The 20,264-nt window shown below is 35.6% G+C and overlaps 1 protein-coding gene across 2 annotated transcripts in view; it reads left to right on the top strand.

Moving 5' to 3' along the window:
* The window catches only part of FIG4 (FIG4 phosphoinositide 5-phosphatase), a 70,090-nt gene that overhangs the window by 1,271 nt on the left and 48,555 nt on the right, over nt 1-20,264 (top strand). For both annotated transcript variants that reach the window (XM_054195287.1, XM_054195288.1), the window contains 11 exons: nt 2,901-3,057; nt 4,416-4,466; nt 6,154-6,302; nt 9,143-9,271; nt 10,810-10,910; nt 11,348-11,510; nt 12,151-12,248; nt 14,519-14,652; nt 16,645-16,761; nt 18,273-18,318; nt 19,966-20,114. In XM_054195287.1, coding sequence (XP_054051262.1) covers nt 2,957-3,057; nt 4,416-4,466; nt 6,154-6,302; nt 9,143-9,271; nt 10,810-10,910; nt 11,348-11,510; nt 12,151-12,248; nt 14,519-14,652; nt 16,645-16,761; nt 18,273-18,318; nt 19,966-20,114 — 1,238 coding nt within the window. In that variant the 5' untranslated portion in view covers nt 2,901-2,956. The remainder of the gene's footprint in view (nt 1-2,900; nt 3,058-4,415; nt 4,467-6,153; nt 6,303-9,142; nt 9,272-10,809; nt 10,911-11,347; nt 11,511-12,150; nt 12,249-14,518; nt 14,653-16,644; nt 16,762-18,272; nt 18,319-19,965; nt 20,115-20,264) is intronic.

Here is a 20,264-nt window from a genome sequence, read left to right as displayed (position 1 = left end):
GATTGATAAATTTCATTCTCAAAGATAAATAAGTTTCTACGTATTTTTTGAAAACAGGTGGCCAGTACAGGGGGGAGAATTGTGCTGTAACTGGTTTCTTCTTTGTCATTAAGGGAGAGATCTAGGAAATAGCCAAATTGTAGAAGCTTGGCTAAAGATCTCGCCAAACTCAACTGATTGTAGGATACAAATCACGTGGAACATGGCCTCCTGAATTCCAGAGCCTATAGAATGCTTTTTTAAAAGAAAACAAAAGTTGACATCCTTTGTTAGGTTTTATTTCTTCATTAACTCTATTCAGAAAGATGACTTAATTTTCTTTTTGGTTAACGTTTTGCAGTGACATACTTAAATATTTCTCTTTTATGTTCGAACAAGTATAACTGACTAGTAGGTCAACTGAATGTTGATCAGCTGTCCATAATCGTAGAGAATTGTTTCAAGGATTTAATAGCTTCTAACTTCGTCTGAAAGTCACTACTTTCCTCCCTATTGTCAGATACTGAGGTTGATATATTGATGGGTGATGTCTCCAAAGTAATGTGTGCTCTGTGCGTGCTCTGACAGCCCCCAAGCATACTTTGTGCTTTATTTGCATCAATATATACCTGAACATCTAAATCCAAAGCTGCAGGGGAGGTGGAGAATGCAATTACTTTAAAAGATGCTCCTGAATTTTGCATAACAACCCAAACGTAAGAAAAATATTATTAGTATTCTAATCTAAAGTGGCAGATTAAGCAAACTTGCTTCTATATTCTTTTTGCCCATGAAGCATTTTGGAACTTATCAATGGATCCATTTTTCAGAAATTCCTAGGATGATGTTTATGTTCCTTATTAATTTAAGAGTATTAATAACATAGGTAAACCTAAAGAAACTTATGACAGTCTTGCAGCATTGTCTTGTTTTGCACAAGCCATCAGTGCTCACTGTCTAAACATGCAATAATATATTGGGTTGGAAAGTGGTTGTGTTCAATGAAAATTTTGCATCCCAATTGTACGTTTGTTTGTATGTACTCCTCATGACAGGATAGTTTCTATTGTGTAGCTGGACAAATGTATTGGTTATCAGATATGGTGTACTATTTCTAGATTATTCTTTTTTTAGAAGTAACATGCTCTCTTAGTGATCTTCAGATTACCTTGCACTTTTAAAGTATATACTTTAGATGTCTTCCGTCTTGATTCTATCTTATATCTGTATGAACAGGTAATTTGAGGGAATGTAAAAACTGGTCATTTTTTCTGCCTCCTGGCTCAGGTCAGAAGGACAGGGTGAATTTTTGTAGAATTGGAAAGGACAGCTTTCTTCTGTTCTCTGGTTATTTCATTAACCAGAGACTGTATTCGGTGCACTCAAAATGGAGGTGCTGATAGGCTAAGTTGTGATTCATTGCATAGTGTTTGAAAGTAGAAGTTGCTTTTAAATGGAGAGAACCAGGCCAAGGGAAAGAGCTGGGTTTCTTATCAGACTTTGGTGTAACGTTTGGTTAAATTCAAAGGGTAGAGACTGTTCATGTAAGTGACTTCGGTACCTGGAGGATACAGGAAGAGCTTTGACTGCTATTTAACAACTGAATGTCAATAGTCTGGCTGCTTCAAATGAAAGACTGTTACTTATTGTCAGCAGGGTCTCCTGTCCTTGTTCAGGTGAGAGTATTTTTCCAAGGGGGGCTAATAAGGCAGAAGAAAAGAATTGCAGTTCATTCGATCACATTGCAGCCTCCAGCAGTGACAGAGAGGAAAATGTGTGTTTTGCTCATCCTTCTTTAATTTATAATGCAAAGCTAAAAGAACTGAATATAAATACAAGTAAAAATGTGAATTGTGAGGCGTTTTTTCCCCCAGTTAATATATTTGTAGACAATGCAGCAGTGACTGAGTTTCAGGCTCTTTACTAGTAGCAACCCACAAAGCTGCTACCTTCAAGAGCTAACTCAGGTAATTTGTTGGTTATTAAAACTTAGTACTGCTGTATCACTGCCTATACCGTATTAGAAACAAATTTGGGTTCGGGGTGGTTACCTATTCCTATTTTTAATTTTAATTTATACATTTGTATTGTATTTAACGGTTTGTTACACTTTTTCCTAATGATATGTAATAGAGACATCCAAATAAATAAGTCAGTGAAGAGGCATGGTTATGTCCTGTAGTGTTAAGGAATGGGGGTTGGAGGCTTCAGAAGCCGCCTTTGTATAGGCAATAAAGCCAGACACTGCCCATTTTACCTCTTTAGCCCTCTGCACTTCTGCAGGGTCAAGTGTTGGTACCTGAGGGAGGAAGTAGAAAGAAAGGATTACCCTTGATGCTTTGAATGGCTAGTCTGAGGGGGATGCTGCTGTAGACAGGGAATTTAATTCTCTGCTGTTAAGGAGAGAGAGCTCAAAGGTGTTGTAGTACCCTCAACTCCTTTTGCTGTTCTGTGCCCCTCCCCAGTATAGAATACATAAACCTGAAAAGAAAACTGGGGACTGGGATTCCTCCCTGCCCTGGGAAATTCACCTTTTGGTGTCTGAAGTAACTAGGGTATGCCTTGCTCTGAACGAGTCCTATAAAAAGCAAATACAAGTATCTTTAGGCAGCAACTTATTCTGAATTTTCAGCATCTTAACTCTGCTACCTAATATTAAAAATATGCCCAGTGGAAGGGGAAAAAAACCCTCAACTATGTGCTTCATTGATTAACGCTTACTGGGAGTGAATTGTAAGACTCTGTGTCTATGTATATGTATATTTTTGTATGTGTATATATATGCACATTATACATGCAACATTAAGAGCAAAGAAAAATTCTGTAAGGTCTTGAAACAATTCTGATACCGTTTTTCAAAATACGTTTGATCAAATCAATGCAAACATCCAACTAATAGCATTTGAATGCTGTTTTAACAGGTTTTGTCAGGTTTTTAGAAGGCTATTACATTGTGTTAATAACAAAAAGAAGAAAAATGGCAGATATTGGAGGTCATGCAATATATAAAATAGAAGATACGAATATGATCTACATTCCTAATGACTCTGTAAGAGTCACTCATCCTGATGAAGCCAGGTAAGTAATGGTGGTAAACAGTGTGTACTTTTTGAGTATTTTCTAAGCAATAGAGAACTAGAAATTTTGGCTATAGAATTCCTTCTGTTAATATGTGTGTCATTCAGGCCATTTTATCTTAGTTGATAAATTAGCGTGGAAGAATGGCGAGTGGGCCACAAGTTCTGTGGCCTCTAACCTGGAGGGTAAATACAGCTGTTACAGTCTTTCAGAGCTTTTGTCCGCATCTCCATGTCACCTACATGTTAAAGCTATATCCTACCAAATGTGCACCAGGAAGCATCCAATAGAAACATTGATCCCACAAGAGCAAAGTAATGCTAATACTGGTTTATATTATTTGGGGTACTGTTCTTTTGTTAGTAGCTCTAGCATCATGTTAATCTCACCCGAAGACAGGTTTTGTGCCCTTCAAGAAGTGCTGAGTAGATTATTTAATTTAGTGATTCTCATCTTGTGAATGTGGGTGTTGTAAAGGGTGATAAACTGACCCACTGGTAAGTTTAGCTTCTTTTTTTCCTTTCTGTGACTTCTTTTCAAAGACAGACATGTGGGCCTTTGATCAGCAGGGAATTTTGCATGTAATGTACAAGTACATCTTGGTGGTGTTTTTTTCACAGTGGGGTAACTACTTCTTTGAAATACCTGGCAAATTATATCAGTAAACTGCTTTTCAGTCTGTACCAAGTGTGAATAGTCTAAAAGTTGTGTTGGATTTTGATAAACTGATGTCAAGTAAAAAATCAAGCCAATGGTAGCTATTAAAAACATTTTCACTTTAAGATATGACTGATCATAAACCTCAGTCTCCCCTCGTAGAATGCAGCAGACCACATTATCTAAACTGTTGTCATGGTTTGGGCTACACCTATATATATTTATCGTGTTAGCCATCTTATCTTTCATAGACAGCATTATGGCTTCTTCTGAGAATTTGCAAGTGTATGACACGTTGAAGTAGGTATTTCTTTTCTTTTTCATTTATTGGAGAATAACTTTGAAAACATTTAATTATTGTATAGTACTGTTGAGAGTTTACTTGTGGAAGTCCTAGAGAATTTGACCCACATATCTGGAAAATAGAACTATAACTATAACTGTATCTACAACTACCTAACGAAACAATATTTATATGATTAGATGCTGGACGAACAAAAAAGGCTATTTGATGTATTTAATCCAGATGCTGACATTCTAGTGGAATTACTTACCCAAACTATTACAGTAAGATAGCTAGAGAACTTATGGCAGGAGTCAAGATTAATATATAGTTTAATTTCTGAGATCCTCTGAATGACTTCTTGGGGTCTGTCTGGTTAAAGGAATAACTTTCCTTTTAAATTGAATTATTTTGCTAGGTATCTGAGAATCTTTCAAAATGTGGACCTTTCTAGCAACTTCTATTTTAGGTAAGTATTTGCTACTAATTCCATTTTCTGTTATAAAATTGTATACTTACACTTCCTTTAAGATTCTGCTTTTGGTTGGTGTTCTGGGGAAACAAGATGTGATCACACTGCTTGTCCATTTTCATCTGTGTCTTTTGAACCTACTTTCTCCAACAAATTGATTAGGAATGCAGTCTCCATGAAGTTGAAAAACTGTAGAAATATTAGTGACGTGGTAGAAGGTAGACACTGAAATGACTGTTTCCACTGACTGTTCACCTTTGTCGGATTATGCAGAACTTTTTTCTTTGGGAAAGTAGTATATTTCAGGGGGTTTGCTTGTCCTGTCTGTTTTTCTTTCTTGATCTTATTTTCCAGAAATAAAGCTTTGCTTCATTTCAGAAACAAAGATACAGAAATAGGTCCTTATCTAAGATATACCCTGTGTGGGATGCATATTTTGTAGGGCCTTCTCTGGGGACACCTTACAGCAGCCTTCCAGTACTTAAAGGGGGCCTACAGGAAAGATGGGGAGGGACTCTTTATCAGGGTGCGAAGTGATAGGATGAGGGGTAACATTTTTAAACCAAAAGAGGGTAGATTTAGATTAGATATTAGAAACAAATTCCTTACTGTGAGGGTGGAGAGACAGATTCCCCAGGGAAGTTGTGGATGCCCCATCCCTGGAAGCGTTCAGGACCAGGTTGGATGGGGCTTTGAGCAGCCTGGTCTAGTGGGAGGTGTCCCTGCCCATGGCAGGGGGGTTGGAACTAGATGATCTTTAAGGTCCCTTCCAACCCAAACCATTCTATGATTCTAGGCATTACTAGTTTTCTGGCTTACTGCTTCATAAATGCCGTACCTGAGCCAAGCTTCTGTGTCCCAGCTACTATTACACATGAGATTTTTGGGACAGCAGAAAAATGGGGGAAATGTAGCGATAAACTTGGCAGTAGTAGTTAGAAGACTTTAAGACTTAAAAAAAACCCCAAGACAAAATAAAAAAACCCTCTTGCAAGTACCAAAAGGTATATCAGTCTAGAACGCACTCCCTCTTGGAAAATAAAAGCTTTTTGTCATGACTGTATCTGTGAAGACGAAACCTACCAAAGTTTCATGTCTGCTTTGTGGTTTTGCATGGAAAGGCTTTTTCACAGTATAAAATCCATGTTTTTCTTCCATGCTTTGTCTCCCAGCCCCAACATTGTACAACTTTCAAGTTTTTTTTTTTTCTGCTTGGAGATGATGAATGTATACTGCTTCTGTGGTTGTGCATAGAGGGGAAAGAAGGTTCTTATAGACTCTCTGATAAACACATCAGCTTAATTTAAATTGTTCTTGGCTGAAATCATAGCATATTTTTCTGCATGGTTTTCATATAAATTCTGAACAGAATTAGGAGTTAGTTATAGGAAAACATTTGAATCAGAGAGTACCAATTAAACCTCAGAAAAATGAGGTTGTCTATGTATATGGACTTTTCAGCTATTGTACTGTAAACAATTTCTATGTTTGTAAAGCATCTTTTGGAAATCATTTGTATCATTTGCCATTATAGATTCAGAATCTGTGTATGTTGTTTAGAAATCTTTTTTTTTTTTAATGGATAAAGTAGTACTGTGTTAAATATAAGTACAGATGGAGAGTAAAGGCTTTCAGAACAGTCCTGTGCATCTGCAATTATTAATAAGCGATAACTGTCTATCAGTTACAGCTATGATCTGTCTCACTCCCTTCAGTATAATCTTACTGTCCTGAGAATGCCACTTGAGACATTAAGAACTGAAACAACTCAGACCCGACAAGAGAGTTTTGATATATTTGAAGATGAAGGACTTTCAACACAGGGTGGAAGTGGTAAGCCAATATGCCTAACTAAGCTAATGTTGTTGGTCATGAGTACATTTAGAATATGTTCTATTTCAGTTTACTTCTGAGAAACACTTGGGTCTTCTCTATTGATCAGTAGTCTCATAACAGTTGTGAGTTAATAAAAGATTACATAAAGTGTCAATTACAGACATTTGAATTTGAACAATGCAATTTCTAGAGGTGATTCATCATTGTTTTGTTAATTTAAATTGCAACTCAGGGAGATAATTGAGCATGCTGACATTTTTCATTAATTGATTCTTCAACTGACTTGTAAAACTCCAAATAGGAGTGAATTACAAAGAGAGTGGGAAGTAATAGCTAATTAAGTATTAATAAATCTTTTTTGTTTCATATTGGAAAATATTGACGGCAGAGGAATTGTATGAAATTAGTATCAACTTGATGTAGTAAGCTCTATCAGGAAGTCTAAGAAAAATTATTGATTTTAGTTGAAAACTACAGCCTTCACTTTGGCTCTAACATGTTCATAAGTGTGTGAAGTTGACCAGCCAGCCAGGAAAACTTTTGCTTCGCCCTTCAAAAAAAAAAATAAAAATTAATTCCCCTGAAATTCTTAATATTGGATTTCATTCTGTTGATGTTGTTTTTTTAATGTTTCATTGCCCTGTGACTTGTACTAATTATCTGAATGCTTGACAAAAAATGAAATTTTATTTTTTTTTTTACTTTTTATTATTGTACATGTGACACCACTTGTTTAATCATGAAACGTTAGCAATAACAGTGCTGCCTTTGATTCATAATGAATACATTGCTGTAAAAGTGGTCTTAAACAGCTGTGGAGCTACAACTAAGCTTCTTAGGTAGTAATAGAACACCATGCCTTTTAAATACATCACTGGTAAGAAAACAATAGGGTAGAGGAAGTTTGCTACTATTTTGTTTAACACTATCAACTTGATGTGAAAGCCAGCTTAGATGCAACATAGAGCCTGGATCTGTGCTTGTATTGGTTATAAAGCCTCTCTGCATTACCACCCATATTTGTAGTCACCTGCTGTGTAACCTCTGTTGCACACAAAATATAGTACCTATCCTAAAGTAAATTTGGTTCTTTGACATAGAAGGTGAGTCATGCAGTTCATGCTATCTCTTCTAACCCAAAGTGAATCTTCTGAGGCACTGAAGAAGGAATTTATTAGTCCTGCTTTCTGCGTCTCCAGAGGGGCCTCTGAAGGTCTGACAAGCATATAATTAAAATATCAAAATGTCCAAAATGACCCCCAACCCAAATTTATGCAAGACAAACTTGTACACTGTCCACCTGTTCATTTTTGACACCCTAGAATAGACTTACACTGACTACAACTCAAAAAATTATAATGAATGTTAGGTAAATATCTAATCATCTTTGATACGAGAACTTACTGTGTTAAATAGTTGTAAACATCTAGCGTATTGTCATTTAAAAGTTTAAAAGTAAAAAATAGTGCTGTGTATCCAGTATGCCCTAAATCCTATGGAAAATTTGAAAAATAATCAAATAATGTATTTTCTTTTAAAGAAAAGAGACCACCCCTCCCAAGTTTCTACCCACCCCCATGCCTGAAAAAGGTATTAGTAACAGGGTCGTATATATCAGGGTATCAGAAATGACTGTAAAGAGTGGAGGGAACAAGAATTCCCCCTCTGCAAAGGCTCTTACTTGTAAGATCCCTCAGGAATCCCTAAAATGGCATCGTGGCTTCCACCTCTTCACGAAAACATTGGCGGATAAAGATGCCATAACCTTGACCCCATCAGCACATGCTGATAGCATACGCAACTCCATTTCCAGTAGATATCAGCAACATATCTGTTCATATGATAGAATATATGTAAGAAATAGCTGCCTGTCATTCAAGAACAAATTATCACTAAAATAATACTATTAGAAATGAAAAAGAGCTGATCAAGGGTTTGTGGCCAGGTTCCACTGAATATATACACTCCTTCACCAAAAGCATTGATCTTCCCTGGGCTTGTGCTAAGTTGGGTGACTAGGTCTGTTGGGAGGACTCATCTTTTTCTCCCAGAAGAACATTTGGCTGCTATAATTGACACACGTACTGCGACAATATAACTCATCCTGCCAGAAGCTGTATTTGAAAAACCTAGACAAAAAAATATGGCTAATAAAGTTCTTGTCCTATTCCTTCTCTTTAAGCTTCAGGCTTATTCAGTTCCCTTCACCACCTTTTAGTGCCAGTTGTCATCATGGTCCTGGTTTTTGAAACAGAAAAAGGCTTAGGTTCCAGATAGATCAGAAATTGAATTTTAATTTGCAGGTCAACAATGGCTGCATTTCTTGGTGTCACTGCAAATTAAGAAAACCAGGCTAAATTATGTGAGAATGCTTTTTGTAAAGGGGGCCAGGGCTATGCATGATCTTCCAGAGCCTAATAGGTAACTCCAGACGTGATGTAGAGCTGAAAAGCTTATGAAGTCCTACTATGAGAGTGGTTTTGCCTTAACTGTAATTCATTACTTGATTTATTTCCTGTGTTATCAAATTCCCTGTTGCTACCATGCAGAGATCTCTTTTCAGTACTGGAAATACTGGAAATTTCTGCATGAAAGCACTCAAATATTAGTGAGTGGCAATCATAGAAAAATTGGAAATCTTTGTAAATGCTGAACTTTAGCACGTGCCTCAAGTTATCTGTGTTTAGTAAACCGCAAGGATGCGAGTAAATGATAAGCTGAGCTGCAGTTGAGGGAAAATCAAAATAAAGGTCCAGTGACCTGGATTTTAAAACAGTTCAATACAGGTGAATTTGTTTCTTAATTGCTAATGCATTTTTATTGTAACAACTTCCTAGGTGTATTTGGGGTTTGCAGTAAGCCTTACGAAAAGTATGTGTGGAATGGCAAACTTCTGGAGGCAGTAAAAAATACTGTTCATCGTGACTGGCTGCTGTATATTATTCACGGATTCTGTGGGCAGTCGAGTATCCTTTTAGTGTTGTAATGAATGTTAGTTTATCGACTTTTAAAAAGTCTGAAGGTATGAAATACATTGAATTATTTCCTTGTCATGTAAATACCTTTCAATTTTAGATTTTTTCATCTGTATTACTTTTCTAGGGTTTATGGCTAAACAGGAAATATGGTTATTTTCTTATTACAGGGTCCTGACATGTAGACTGCATTCTCAGTGAGGCACTGGTTGTAAGCATGGGGTTTAGTAATAAAGTGCTTGAGAGGATTTTAAGGCTCAGTTGTATTTTTCACTGATATTTGAGGAAGGGGAAAAAAGCTAAACGGAACTGAATTGCTGACATAGGCATGTTCTCTTACAAATCTCCTTTAAAACATCTTTTTAGTAACTGAGACTTGCAAAAATTCTGTTTCTGTTGCAGATGATGATAGAACTTTATGCCTGCTGTGTGAAGAGAATTAAGTAAACACTAGAACATCTGAAAATCTTTTTTCCTGACTATATATTCTTTAAAATGGGTAAATGGGTCTGTGTACATTGTAGTAGGGAAGAGAAAAATACCAAATACATATCACATAAAGAAATGCCATCTCAACATCTTAATTGATAAGAATTTAGTATATTACAGAGACACTATATTTTAATCATCATCAGTATCATGTTAGTTCAAAAGCCTGTCAGAAAAATATCTGGGGAAGCAAATACAATTATGAAGTTAAGGTTAGTGGTGTCTTTGCAAAATTTGATTTTGTTTTTTTCGTGATTGTAAGGGTGCTGGTCATTGGCTAGGTCCCTAGACGGAAAGCTAGATCTGTTTTTATATCCCACTACTTCATCTGGGGTCTTTCTTAATCAAAGGTAGCTGTGGATCTGACCACCAGCATTATGCCTGCAGCTGCTTTGTGAGTGACAACAGTCTTTGCTTTAGGTATTTGATGAGAAAATGTCTTCTTCCCTCTTTCCTGTGTCTCCCTTCTGCTAAGGAAGCAGTGATAGTCACGCTAGACATCTTATTCTGTCTTTTTTTGTTTTTAATGAAAAATAAAAAGCCTGAAAGACAGCCACCACAGCATCCATAGCTGTGTGCTTCTAGCTTTCACTTGATGTTACTTAAGTAGCTGCAAATGTATCTACTTTTCCAAACAATTAGGGTGACTAATATACCTGATCTGAAAATAGAAGCTCCCAGGCTTTAATCCTAGTATTCACAAAAGCAGTATTTGCGGCCCAGGGTGAATTCTGTACCTATTTCACCTCCATTGTCACTTCATAAAATAGAAATACTTCTCCTACGAATGTTGTGAAAAGTAATTGATGTATTGTAGCGCAGATTCCCTTTTTAAAGTTTTTCAAAATGATTGTTGAAAAGGGCAATGCTTTCTTCCAGCTGCAATAGAAATTTGGAAGTGATACTCATCTCTGTTAAGGAGACTTTAGTAAACCAGATGTTTCACCTTCATACACCTTTTTTAGAATTCATTTTTGCTTGCATGAAGTAAGCGAACGAAAAATCGCATGTGACATGTAAACCTTAACTTCTCTTTCAAGAACTGTTAATATATGGTCGGCCTATATATGTCACTCTGATAGCCAGAAGATCAAGCAAATTTGCTGGAACACGTTTTCTGAAACGAGGAGCAAACTGCGAGGTAAATTAAATGTGATTTTAGGGGTTCCCCCCTGCCCCTCCAACAATATGTAAGCTTAAGCTTGACTGACTGGAGAACTGAAATGTTTTCGAAGGTTGTTAGGGCTTTCGTTGTAAATTATGCTATTAGGTAATGTTATCACAGCTATCATTACATTTTTAATTCAGATAATAAAGCTGTTTTTAAAATAATAAGTCTTAACCAGCAGTTCTTTTTCTTACGCTTAGAGATAATGTTATTTCCTAAATAGAGGAAAAAAATAATCTAATAATATACATTTAGGGAGACAAATGGGAATTTAAGCTTCATGGTGTTCTCACTACAATGATTTGGTGTTTTACAGTTTAATTGTACCCTGTTTGTAATGATCAGTTCTCTGTAATGCATGCAGCTCTGAAGTGTCATGTCTACATCGTGTGTATTTCTGTTTGTTTTAGGGAGATGTTGCTAATGAAGTGGAAACTGAACAAATACTTTATGATGCTTCAGTTATGTCATTTTCTGCAGGAAGTTATTCTTCCTATGTTCAGGTTCGAGGATCTGTCCCTCTGTACTGGTCTCAAGATATTTCAACTATGATGCCTAAGCCACCCATAACGTGTATGTACAAATTATTCTTTGTGATAGTTTGTGGTTGGCGCTGTCCTAAAGCAACACCTGCAAGCAAAAGTGAAAACTAAATTTGCAAAAATGAACAAATTGCCTATGCATTTGGTTTTGGGGAGGTCATAATTTAAGGTAAACCAGTGTTCTTCATGATAAACATGATGGCATACAAACATTCAACCATATAAAAAGCTGCATTTGATGAAATGGAATAGAAAAAAATCTCCATCTTAGACTTCACATTCAGAAATGGAATACAAAGAACTTCTGTTTGAAGGTGTCTGCTTTCTTTGTGCTTATTATGTTGTATACAAAGTTAGTTGCTTTTATCTTAGTATTGTGGATACAATTTTGAACCTGTTGAAAATGGTGGAAAGCATCTGGGCTAAGTTTAATGGGGCCAGAATAATTTCACTTTGTAAGCATCGCATGAAAGTTTTGGTTAAGTCACTTCCAGTTTGGAAAAGGGAAGATTTTTTTTAACAGCTTTTGCATGAGAAGAGGAGAGACCATGTAATTGTATCATAACTGTTGCAGAATTAGTATGTATTTTGTGAAGAGTATTTTTAAGGGAAAATGATTTAAGTGACTACAGCTTGCTTAATATAGTCCTGAATATATGTATTTGTTGCAGTGGACCAAGCAGATCCTTTTGCGCATGTTGCTGCTCTTCACTTTGACCAAATGCTTCAGAGATTTGGCTCTCCCATTATTATTTTGAATCTTGTGAAGGTACAATATTTTGAATATGTTTTATGTGTTTTCTACTTTTTGATATGATGCTTATTTCTGTACAGTCTCTGTGTAATTTTGGTTGTCCTGTGAACTAATACTACCTTGTAAATTATGTATTTTCTCCATAAATCTCATCCTTCATGGAATAGTATGTAACTCCCTGACTGCTTCCACAACAGCCCTTCAAAAAAAGAAGTCTTCCATGTTGATAGACTTCTAGCATCCTTTTGTTGTTTTTTTTCAGGTTTTTGTTATTACCCCTTAGATGTGAGTAAGTCCAAATAAATTAACCACTAAATTTAATTTAGCACTAAAAAATGCTAAAATATGTGGTTCCGTGCAAAGTGAAGTTTGTAGGCCTCTTGAGGCAGATGACCGAGTTATTTGAAATATTACAATTGAAATATTGAAGATAAAGACTTATCTTCTGTTGTTTGCTTGGTTTGGTAGAGTCATGGAAGTATGAGTGGGAGAGGGAACTGAAGCATCTGATGTAGCTAATGGGCAGTGCCGTTGGCAGCAGGGCTGGACTAACAGGGGGAGCTTCATGATTGCTGCAGTAGTTCAGTTCACCGCTGTGTGAGAGGCTGTGGTACAAAGCCTGTATTCTGGGTGGCACTGTAATTTTGGTTATTACGTCTTGTATTTGTGTTGCAGATTTTTGTTTTGTTTTTTTTTTCTGTTCTGATCCAGATGTTTTCTGTGGTGGTGTCTATTTCCATATTTGAGTTTAATATATTGATTTGTTTTGCTTGAATCGTCTCTTAGTCCTTTTTTGTCTTTAAAAAAATACTTAGTTTATCATGTTGTTGAACTGTATTCAGTAGAAAAAAAGGATCTTTTATGTGCATGTAGGATCTGTTCCTATTATAAAAAATAGGGAAAATACAAAAGGAAGGCTTTTAAAACTCTTAAGTTGTAATAAATGGCAACTATATAACCTGTTTTCTATTTCTAGAAGCTTTCCTGGATAGGAGTGCTTTTTAGACTCTCCAATAGTCTGTGGAATCAACTTAGGATGGCATTTGTTGACAAGAAAATGATTTTATCTCCTGCAGCCATAGCTTTCAAAAGCCATTGTTATACTGTGAGTCTGGGCTCACATGACCTTGACACGTGAATTATTATATGCTTTTATTCACAGGGCTTTTGATATGGTGGCTTAAAATGCATCTCTTTCTTTCCATCTCTGTAGATGCTCAATATTAAGATGCTAAAGTTCATGTTCCTTTCTGACTTCATGTACCACTTAAAAAAAAAAAATAAAATCAAAAAATTAATAAAGTTGCCAGGGGGCAAAGCCCCCGAACCTGAACACCTTTGTTTGGATGTTGCGGTTGCTTTTACACAACTGCTAAGTGCTTCTATCTCCAGTCCTTTTATTATTTGATTTCGTAAGTGTTGATAAAACATAAATCTATGACCTCCTTTATCCTAGAAACTTGTTAACTACTACTGAATGTATTAGGCTTCCTTTGGGGTTGTTTATTTGTGACTGCTATTACATATTTAAAGCAGTTTCTGTAACGTAAGTTCAGAACGGGTTTTAGTTTGGATGAAGTTGAGAGGAAAGCCATACATGTTTTGGCATATAGAGTGCCAAAACGTACTGTATATTCAGAGAATGTCAAGATAATTCACATTTTTTTTAAATTATTGCAAGGCTAGGAGATGGAAGCTGCTGTTCCGCATCTCCTGTCAGTAATGGAGAAAAATTTGCCTGGGTCCTCTTGTATCCCAGAATTGAATGAGACATTTTCCTTTTTGCCTGTGTTTTTCTTTCTCTTTTGTCTTTGTCCATTTCCTCCATATTAGCACTTTGTTTCATAGAATCATCTAGGTTGGAAGGGACTCTGTGATATAGAGTACAACCATCAATCTAACACTGACAAAACCACCACTAAACCATGTCCCTAAGCACCATGTCTAGCGGTCTTTTAAATACCTCCAGGAGTGTCGATTCAGCCACTTCCCTGGGCAGTTTCCTTATGCTCTTCTTTGCTTTTATGGGATTCCATTTTTCAGACAATGATTATTCACAGTTGAGATGGGTAACTTTTGCTCTTAATATAGATCAATTATTAAAAACCCAGAACATTTAGATTTTTCTGTCTCTTCCATTCTTAATTTATTTGTACTAGTTACGAAGTTCTGCCTGCTGTTGTTAGGGCTTCCACTTTTAATTTCTCTTATATGTACATGTATACAGGTTACATAGATTTGTTAACGAAAATTGTAATGTTACCTTCCTTTTCTTCTTGCTAAAGGAACGTGAAAAAAGAAAGCATGAACGGATTCTTAGTGAAGAACTTGTTGCTGCTGTGACATATCTCAACCAGTTTTTACCCCCAGAGCATGCAATTATATACATACCCTGGGATATGGCCAAATACACTAAAAGGTAGAAAAAATCCTTCTTTGTAATAGCGCTCTTAGCCACAGTACAAATAACTGCATGCTACTGAGTATCTTTCTTTTCAGTTGAATGTAGATTAGGAATGATGAGAGAATTTTATTAAGATTTACGGACAGAATAAAACCTCAGCTTTTTGAAGGATTTTTAATGTTTTCTTTGGTTTCTTACCAAAGTGGAGCAAGACCTGAAAACTTTGAAATTCTCTGCAAAGGAAAATTTTAGAGAAAGGCCACAAAAACCCCTATCAACATTCAATTTTATTTTGCATTAGTCAAAATACTGCATTTTGTCAGGTTTTACATTTCAGTCATTGAATGTATTGAGTTAGAAAATTTTGGAAAACAAGGGGTTTCATATCAATCTGTCTTTTTCATTTCCTCTTCCAAAAGGAAATGAGGCCATTAATTTCAATGTTATAAAACAATTAGATTATTAGAAGCATGTATCTTAGAAAGGCAAATGTGTTCTGTAACTTTTTATTCTGTAATTTTGGACAATAGAATGCTGTACTACTACATGTGAAAAGGTTGAATGTTTTCCTAAACGTAGAAATATTTACAAGACACCAACATTTTAAATCTACAGGTATAGTTTGCTATTCTTAAGTAACACACAACTTGGTTGTGAAGTTCTCTGACCTGCGTATGTCTACTGTATTTTATAATGCCAAAAATTCTAGAAGAATGGTAAGAATTGTTGGATCACCTTTCAGGTATCTGTTACTATGTCAGTAACAATGGAAAACCTGGTTTAGATCAAAGGGCAGGAACATAATTAATGTTTGTTGATTAAAATTTTATGAAAAAAGCTTTGGAAAACAATCCTTATTCACTGTTTGAGATTACAGGTTGGCTGATGCAGTTGGTCATGTGGGTGTGAAACTGTTACTTTAAAATTTGACATGGTTTCACGCTATGTTTTTATTCTAAAATGGTATTGTGTACAGCTAGGTGTATATGCAGTTGTTTGTGTTATGATTAAATAGCAAATCTTAAAATAAGGCTAGATTTCCTTTCAGAAGATATGCTAGATGCAAGTTCTTGGGTTTCATATGGAGTGAGGCTGATGAAGTTTAGTGGTCTGTCCTATGTGGGAAATGATACTAGGTGATAAAAGGATTCCCCTTTTTGCTGTAAACTCGAGGTGTATTTATATACATACCCACCTTAATACAGAAATAAAAAGGATACCTGATGACCTTGAACAAGATTAATTATTTATGCAAGCAAGAGATATTTAAGATTGGAAGATAATATATATGTCTGCCTAAGGAATTGACAGTTTCAGGAATACTGAGAACGTGTTTGCTTTAACATGTAGTTTTGAAGTAAGTTTGCTGGAAAGTAGTACCAGTGGAAATGTTCCAAAATACTGCTTCCATCTCAGTATAAGCAATCTTTAAAAAATAGATAATTGTTTTTGTTAGTTGAAATGTAAACACTGTAATGAAATCTTTTGAGAGTAAAATTATGAGTAAATGGAAGTTAAAGTCCCCAACAATGAACGGATGGGTGCCCTGATCTGAACAGGAGATGCAGGACATTGTGAAGGCCATCCACAGAAACAAATGTTACTGAACAAAACAGCACCTTGCAAACAAAACGAAGGAGTATGATTTAGCATAATCGTATATCCTTTTCTGCCTCATTCTTATTTTGTGAATCACAGAAAGTTTGGTAGAGGAAAATTAATGTGATATAAAAGTCAAGGAATTTTAGATTTTTGAAGTCTTTCACTTCTAGTTTATGGAGTATGTTTTATTAATAAATAAACAAAATTGCTGGGATACCATCAGTGTCTGTTTCCCAAGTCTGTAAAATCTAAGAAAACAATAGACATAATTACTGTTGGATAAATGAAACTGTGATGTGAGTCTTCCTTTAAATCATTTTTGTTATTAAAAGACTTTCCAAGCAGTGAAAATTTTTTATCATTAATGTATCTTGACCGTGTGGTTTGTTTATTTTCTCTCCTCAGCAAACTTTGCAATGTTCTTGATAGACTCAATGTGATTGCAGAAAGTGTAGTAAAGAAGACTGGATTTTTTGTAAATCGACCTGATTCCTACTGCAGTATCTTGCGGCCAGATGAAAAGTATGTATAATTTAATCGATGCATAATGAACAATATCTATTCCTTGGAAAGTTGACTGGAATTTCTACGTCTAATACATTATTTCTTATTTTAAGGCTTAAACTAATATGAAAAAACAGAATTAGTTACGAAGTTATAGCTAAAAGGATTGCAGTCAGAAGCATGTTCTAAGAAATACTAATACAGTGAAAAATCTATAGAGAGTACAATCATGCTGCTGCTGTTCTACTTATAACGAATTCTTACTTGAAACCGTTATTTGTTACTTGTAATTTGTGCCATGTGTATTTATATAAAGTTTTGGAGTTTTTTTCACTTTAACCAAAGTAATTCTAAATTTGGGGATAAATTTAACAAAGCAGACATCATCTGGAATTTAATAAGTGGCTTCTTTTCAGGCATACTAATAAGATAACTATGATCTAAATGTTACAGAGTCCGGTGTCTTCCAGTGGATTTTATGGTATTCATGCATACAAAATTTAAATTTTTTTTTTAAATAAAAACTGTATTTGCTTAGACTGCTGCTGAAGTACAGTTATTTATTCAGCTGAATTCTATCAGTCCTGAAAATCCAGAAGTAAAAATAACTTCCACGTTAAAAGTTCAGTAAGTTTTTGATTCACATTTTCACATTAGGGACCTAATTCATCACTGCCCAAATGGGCATTCATATTTTACTTTAAGAGCATCCTTGTCTTTTTAGTTTATCTTCATTTAGAAACAGTCTGAACTAAAACTTTCTTAGGCTCTCTTAGAGCTTGTTTCTGCCATGCAGTGCAGCAAATGTGGCCACTGCAGTCTAGCACGAACAAGATCCAATACATCCATGTAATGCTGTGTTCTGTAGAGATAGTCCCGTGAGTCTCGAATGTAGTATATAGGCTTGCCATAGCAGTGCTCCTGTCAGGCTGGGTCACCCTACTAACTTGAAAATATTCAGTAGTTCAGTGGTTACTTGCACCAAGCATAATGGCTCCTCTGCCTCAAAATGTCATTAACTTCTCGTTCACGTTCTCTAGCTCTGGGGTACAGCTAAGGCCTGTATAGAATTGCAAGGCCTGGACAATGTGTGTGTATGTATTCAGCGTGTATGTCTAGAAATCAGTATGAGGGCAAGACTTAAATCAACCAGCTTGTGCTACAGTGTATGTTATGCCTCTACCTTCCAGTCATTGGCATTGTAGCTACTGCAATTTTTGTGTACTCAAGAGCCGATCTAGCAACACTTCTGCTGCTCTAACTCTGTTTTATGGAGAGCAAAGGAAATATTTTGTATGGCTTTAGAATATTTCTGCTTTAGGCTAGATTTTTTTGAAATGCAGTTTAAATACAAAATCTTACTATTGCATAGAGCTTTCACTGCTTTGTGCTATTCAGAGATATCAGATTTGCTTTGTGTCAGGTTTTTAATTGTCAGCCTTTTTCACTGAGCAGATCTATACATTGTATGATCTGTTTTTTGCTTTTTTTAAAGATTTGTAAGTAGTTCTGTTTTGTTTCCCTTTCAGGTGGAACGAACTGGGAGGTTATGTTGTTTCCACTGGTCGCTTGCAGGTACTAAAATATACTTTACTAATTCATAGTTACAGTGATGTAGATCAGCTCTCCCAAAGGACCAGTGAACCATTTCGCTTAAATATCCAATTGGTGATTCACAGATTGCTTTTAAATTAATGTTTATAGTAAACAGCATTATTGCGGTCCATCCCAGAAACCCAACTGGGAAATAGGGCTTAAGGTTCTTAGGTGGTACCGCAAAACCTTATGCTGTTGAAACTGTATTTTTGCTGGAGGTAGTCTGAGAAATGCTCATATTTTAAACTACTTTCTATTGCTACTTAGTCTGTAGTGCTACCAGTGTAGCAGCACCAGTCGCGCTACAGCTAACAGCAGCAGCATTTTAACGAACAGCATAATACAATGTTAGATAGAAGAGATGTGGAGTAAACATGCTTAAGTCTGGTGACATATTCATACACGTGAAAATGGGTTATTAAAAGAATTTTCACCACTGCTGACTATTCTGTACTTTGTTGTAATTTCCATCACTAAAAAGAAAATACAACTGAAACACAGCATTCTTTAACGTCAGAAAAGTCCTGACTGGACTATAGAGTAACTTGAATATAACATTCAAGTAATACTTGAATGTTATGATTGCATGCTTGGGACACGGTGTATTCTTAAGAAGCATTAGTTGCTTTTGACTTGCCGTTCAATTTTGTGGTTCATGTAAGTTGGAAAGCATGTGACCATTCCTTTACTAGCTGATCACTGGGATATGTTTCTTGAGGGCAGATAAACAGCAGAGTAGACAGATTTTGATCTGTTTTATTTTAAAACATATCAAGGCTAGCTAATTTTTTTTAATATTAGTCTTACAGGTTTACCTGTATTAGGGGTATAATTATTTTTTCTATCTTTCCACTTAATTATATGAGGTAGTCACCATAGGCATACTATGTAAGCATTTGGATCACAGTTCTTCTTGTCTTGGAATAGATATCTTGTGCTTCACACCCAAAAAATGCTTCTTTTTTAAGATAATAAAAGTTTAGCCAGCTAGCTTGTATGTAGTCTGTAGTATGAGTATATGCTCATATATTTGAGCAGAAGAATCCCCCATGCTGCTATATTAAAATATGATTCTTGCAGCTGTTCATATTGTAAAAAAACTTTCCATGTGCATTACAGAATTGAAAAATGGTGATGCAAGCAGCATAAAAGAATATGTGCATGATGGAGATCTTCAACAAAATGTTCACGTGTGTTACTCCAGATATGGAAAGCTTAAAATAAAAGCACCATCACAGTAGAACCACAGCAGGCTGAAAGCGTTCTTTATTTTTTGCAGTAGTTACAACATAGTTGAAAATAAGACCACCTTTACTGAAATAACACAGTCTTTCTTTTTAAGTTAAATCTTTAGGGCTGTTTGTAAGTTGAAGGAGATTGCGGTTTGTGTGATGCTAGAAGCCAGAATATTTTGAAAGTAGGGCTTGCAGCAGTCTAATGTAGCTCGCTAGAGATAAATTGCTTTTTAATGTTTTTTAAAAATGTCTTTGCTTAAATTTTTGTGAACTGATATAAAATTCAGTATTTGAGATTTGACAAGTCTTGGGACAGTAGGGGAAAAAAGTAATAATTATGAGTGTAGTAATTTGTTGTTTAAGAAAAGTCTCATTTGGATTGCTTTACCAGACCGGAGTTCTCCGAACCAATTGTGTGGACTGTTTGGATCGCACTAACACAGCCCAGTTTATGGTGGGAAAATGTGCTTTGGCATACCAACTCTATTCATTGGGATTGATTGATAAACCTAATTTACAATTTGATACGGATGCTGTTAGGTAAGATATATTAATAAAGTGTGTAATATTTTTATTTTTTTAATAAAGTGTCAAGGTTTTTAGGAAAAAATATGTCTATGTAGAGGAGTGCAATTCTTTCTTTTGGAATGATTTAAAAATGTTTATGTGTGCATGTTTCAAAAATCATCC

Source organism: Rissa tridactyla, chromosome 3 (genome assembly GCF_028500815.1).
Source record: "Rissa tridactyla isolate bRisTri1 chromosome 3, bRisTri1.patW.cur.20221130, whole genome shotgun sequence".
NCBI lineage: Eukaryota > Metazoa > Chordata > Aves > Charadriiformes > Laridae > Rissa > Rissa tridactyla.
Note: the sequence above shows the minus strand (reverse complement) of the source record. Positions and strands in the feature narration are given on the sequence as shown.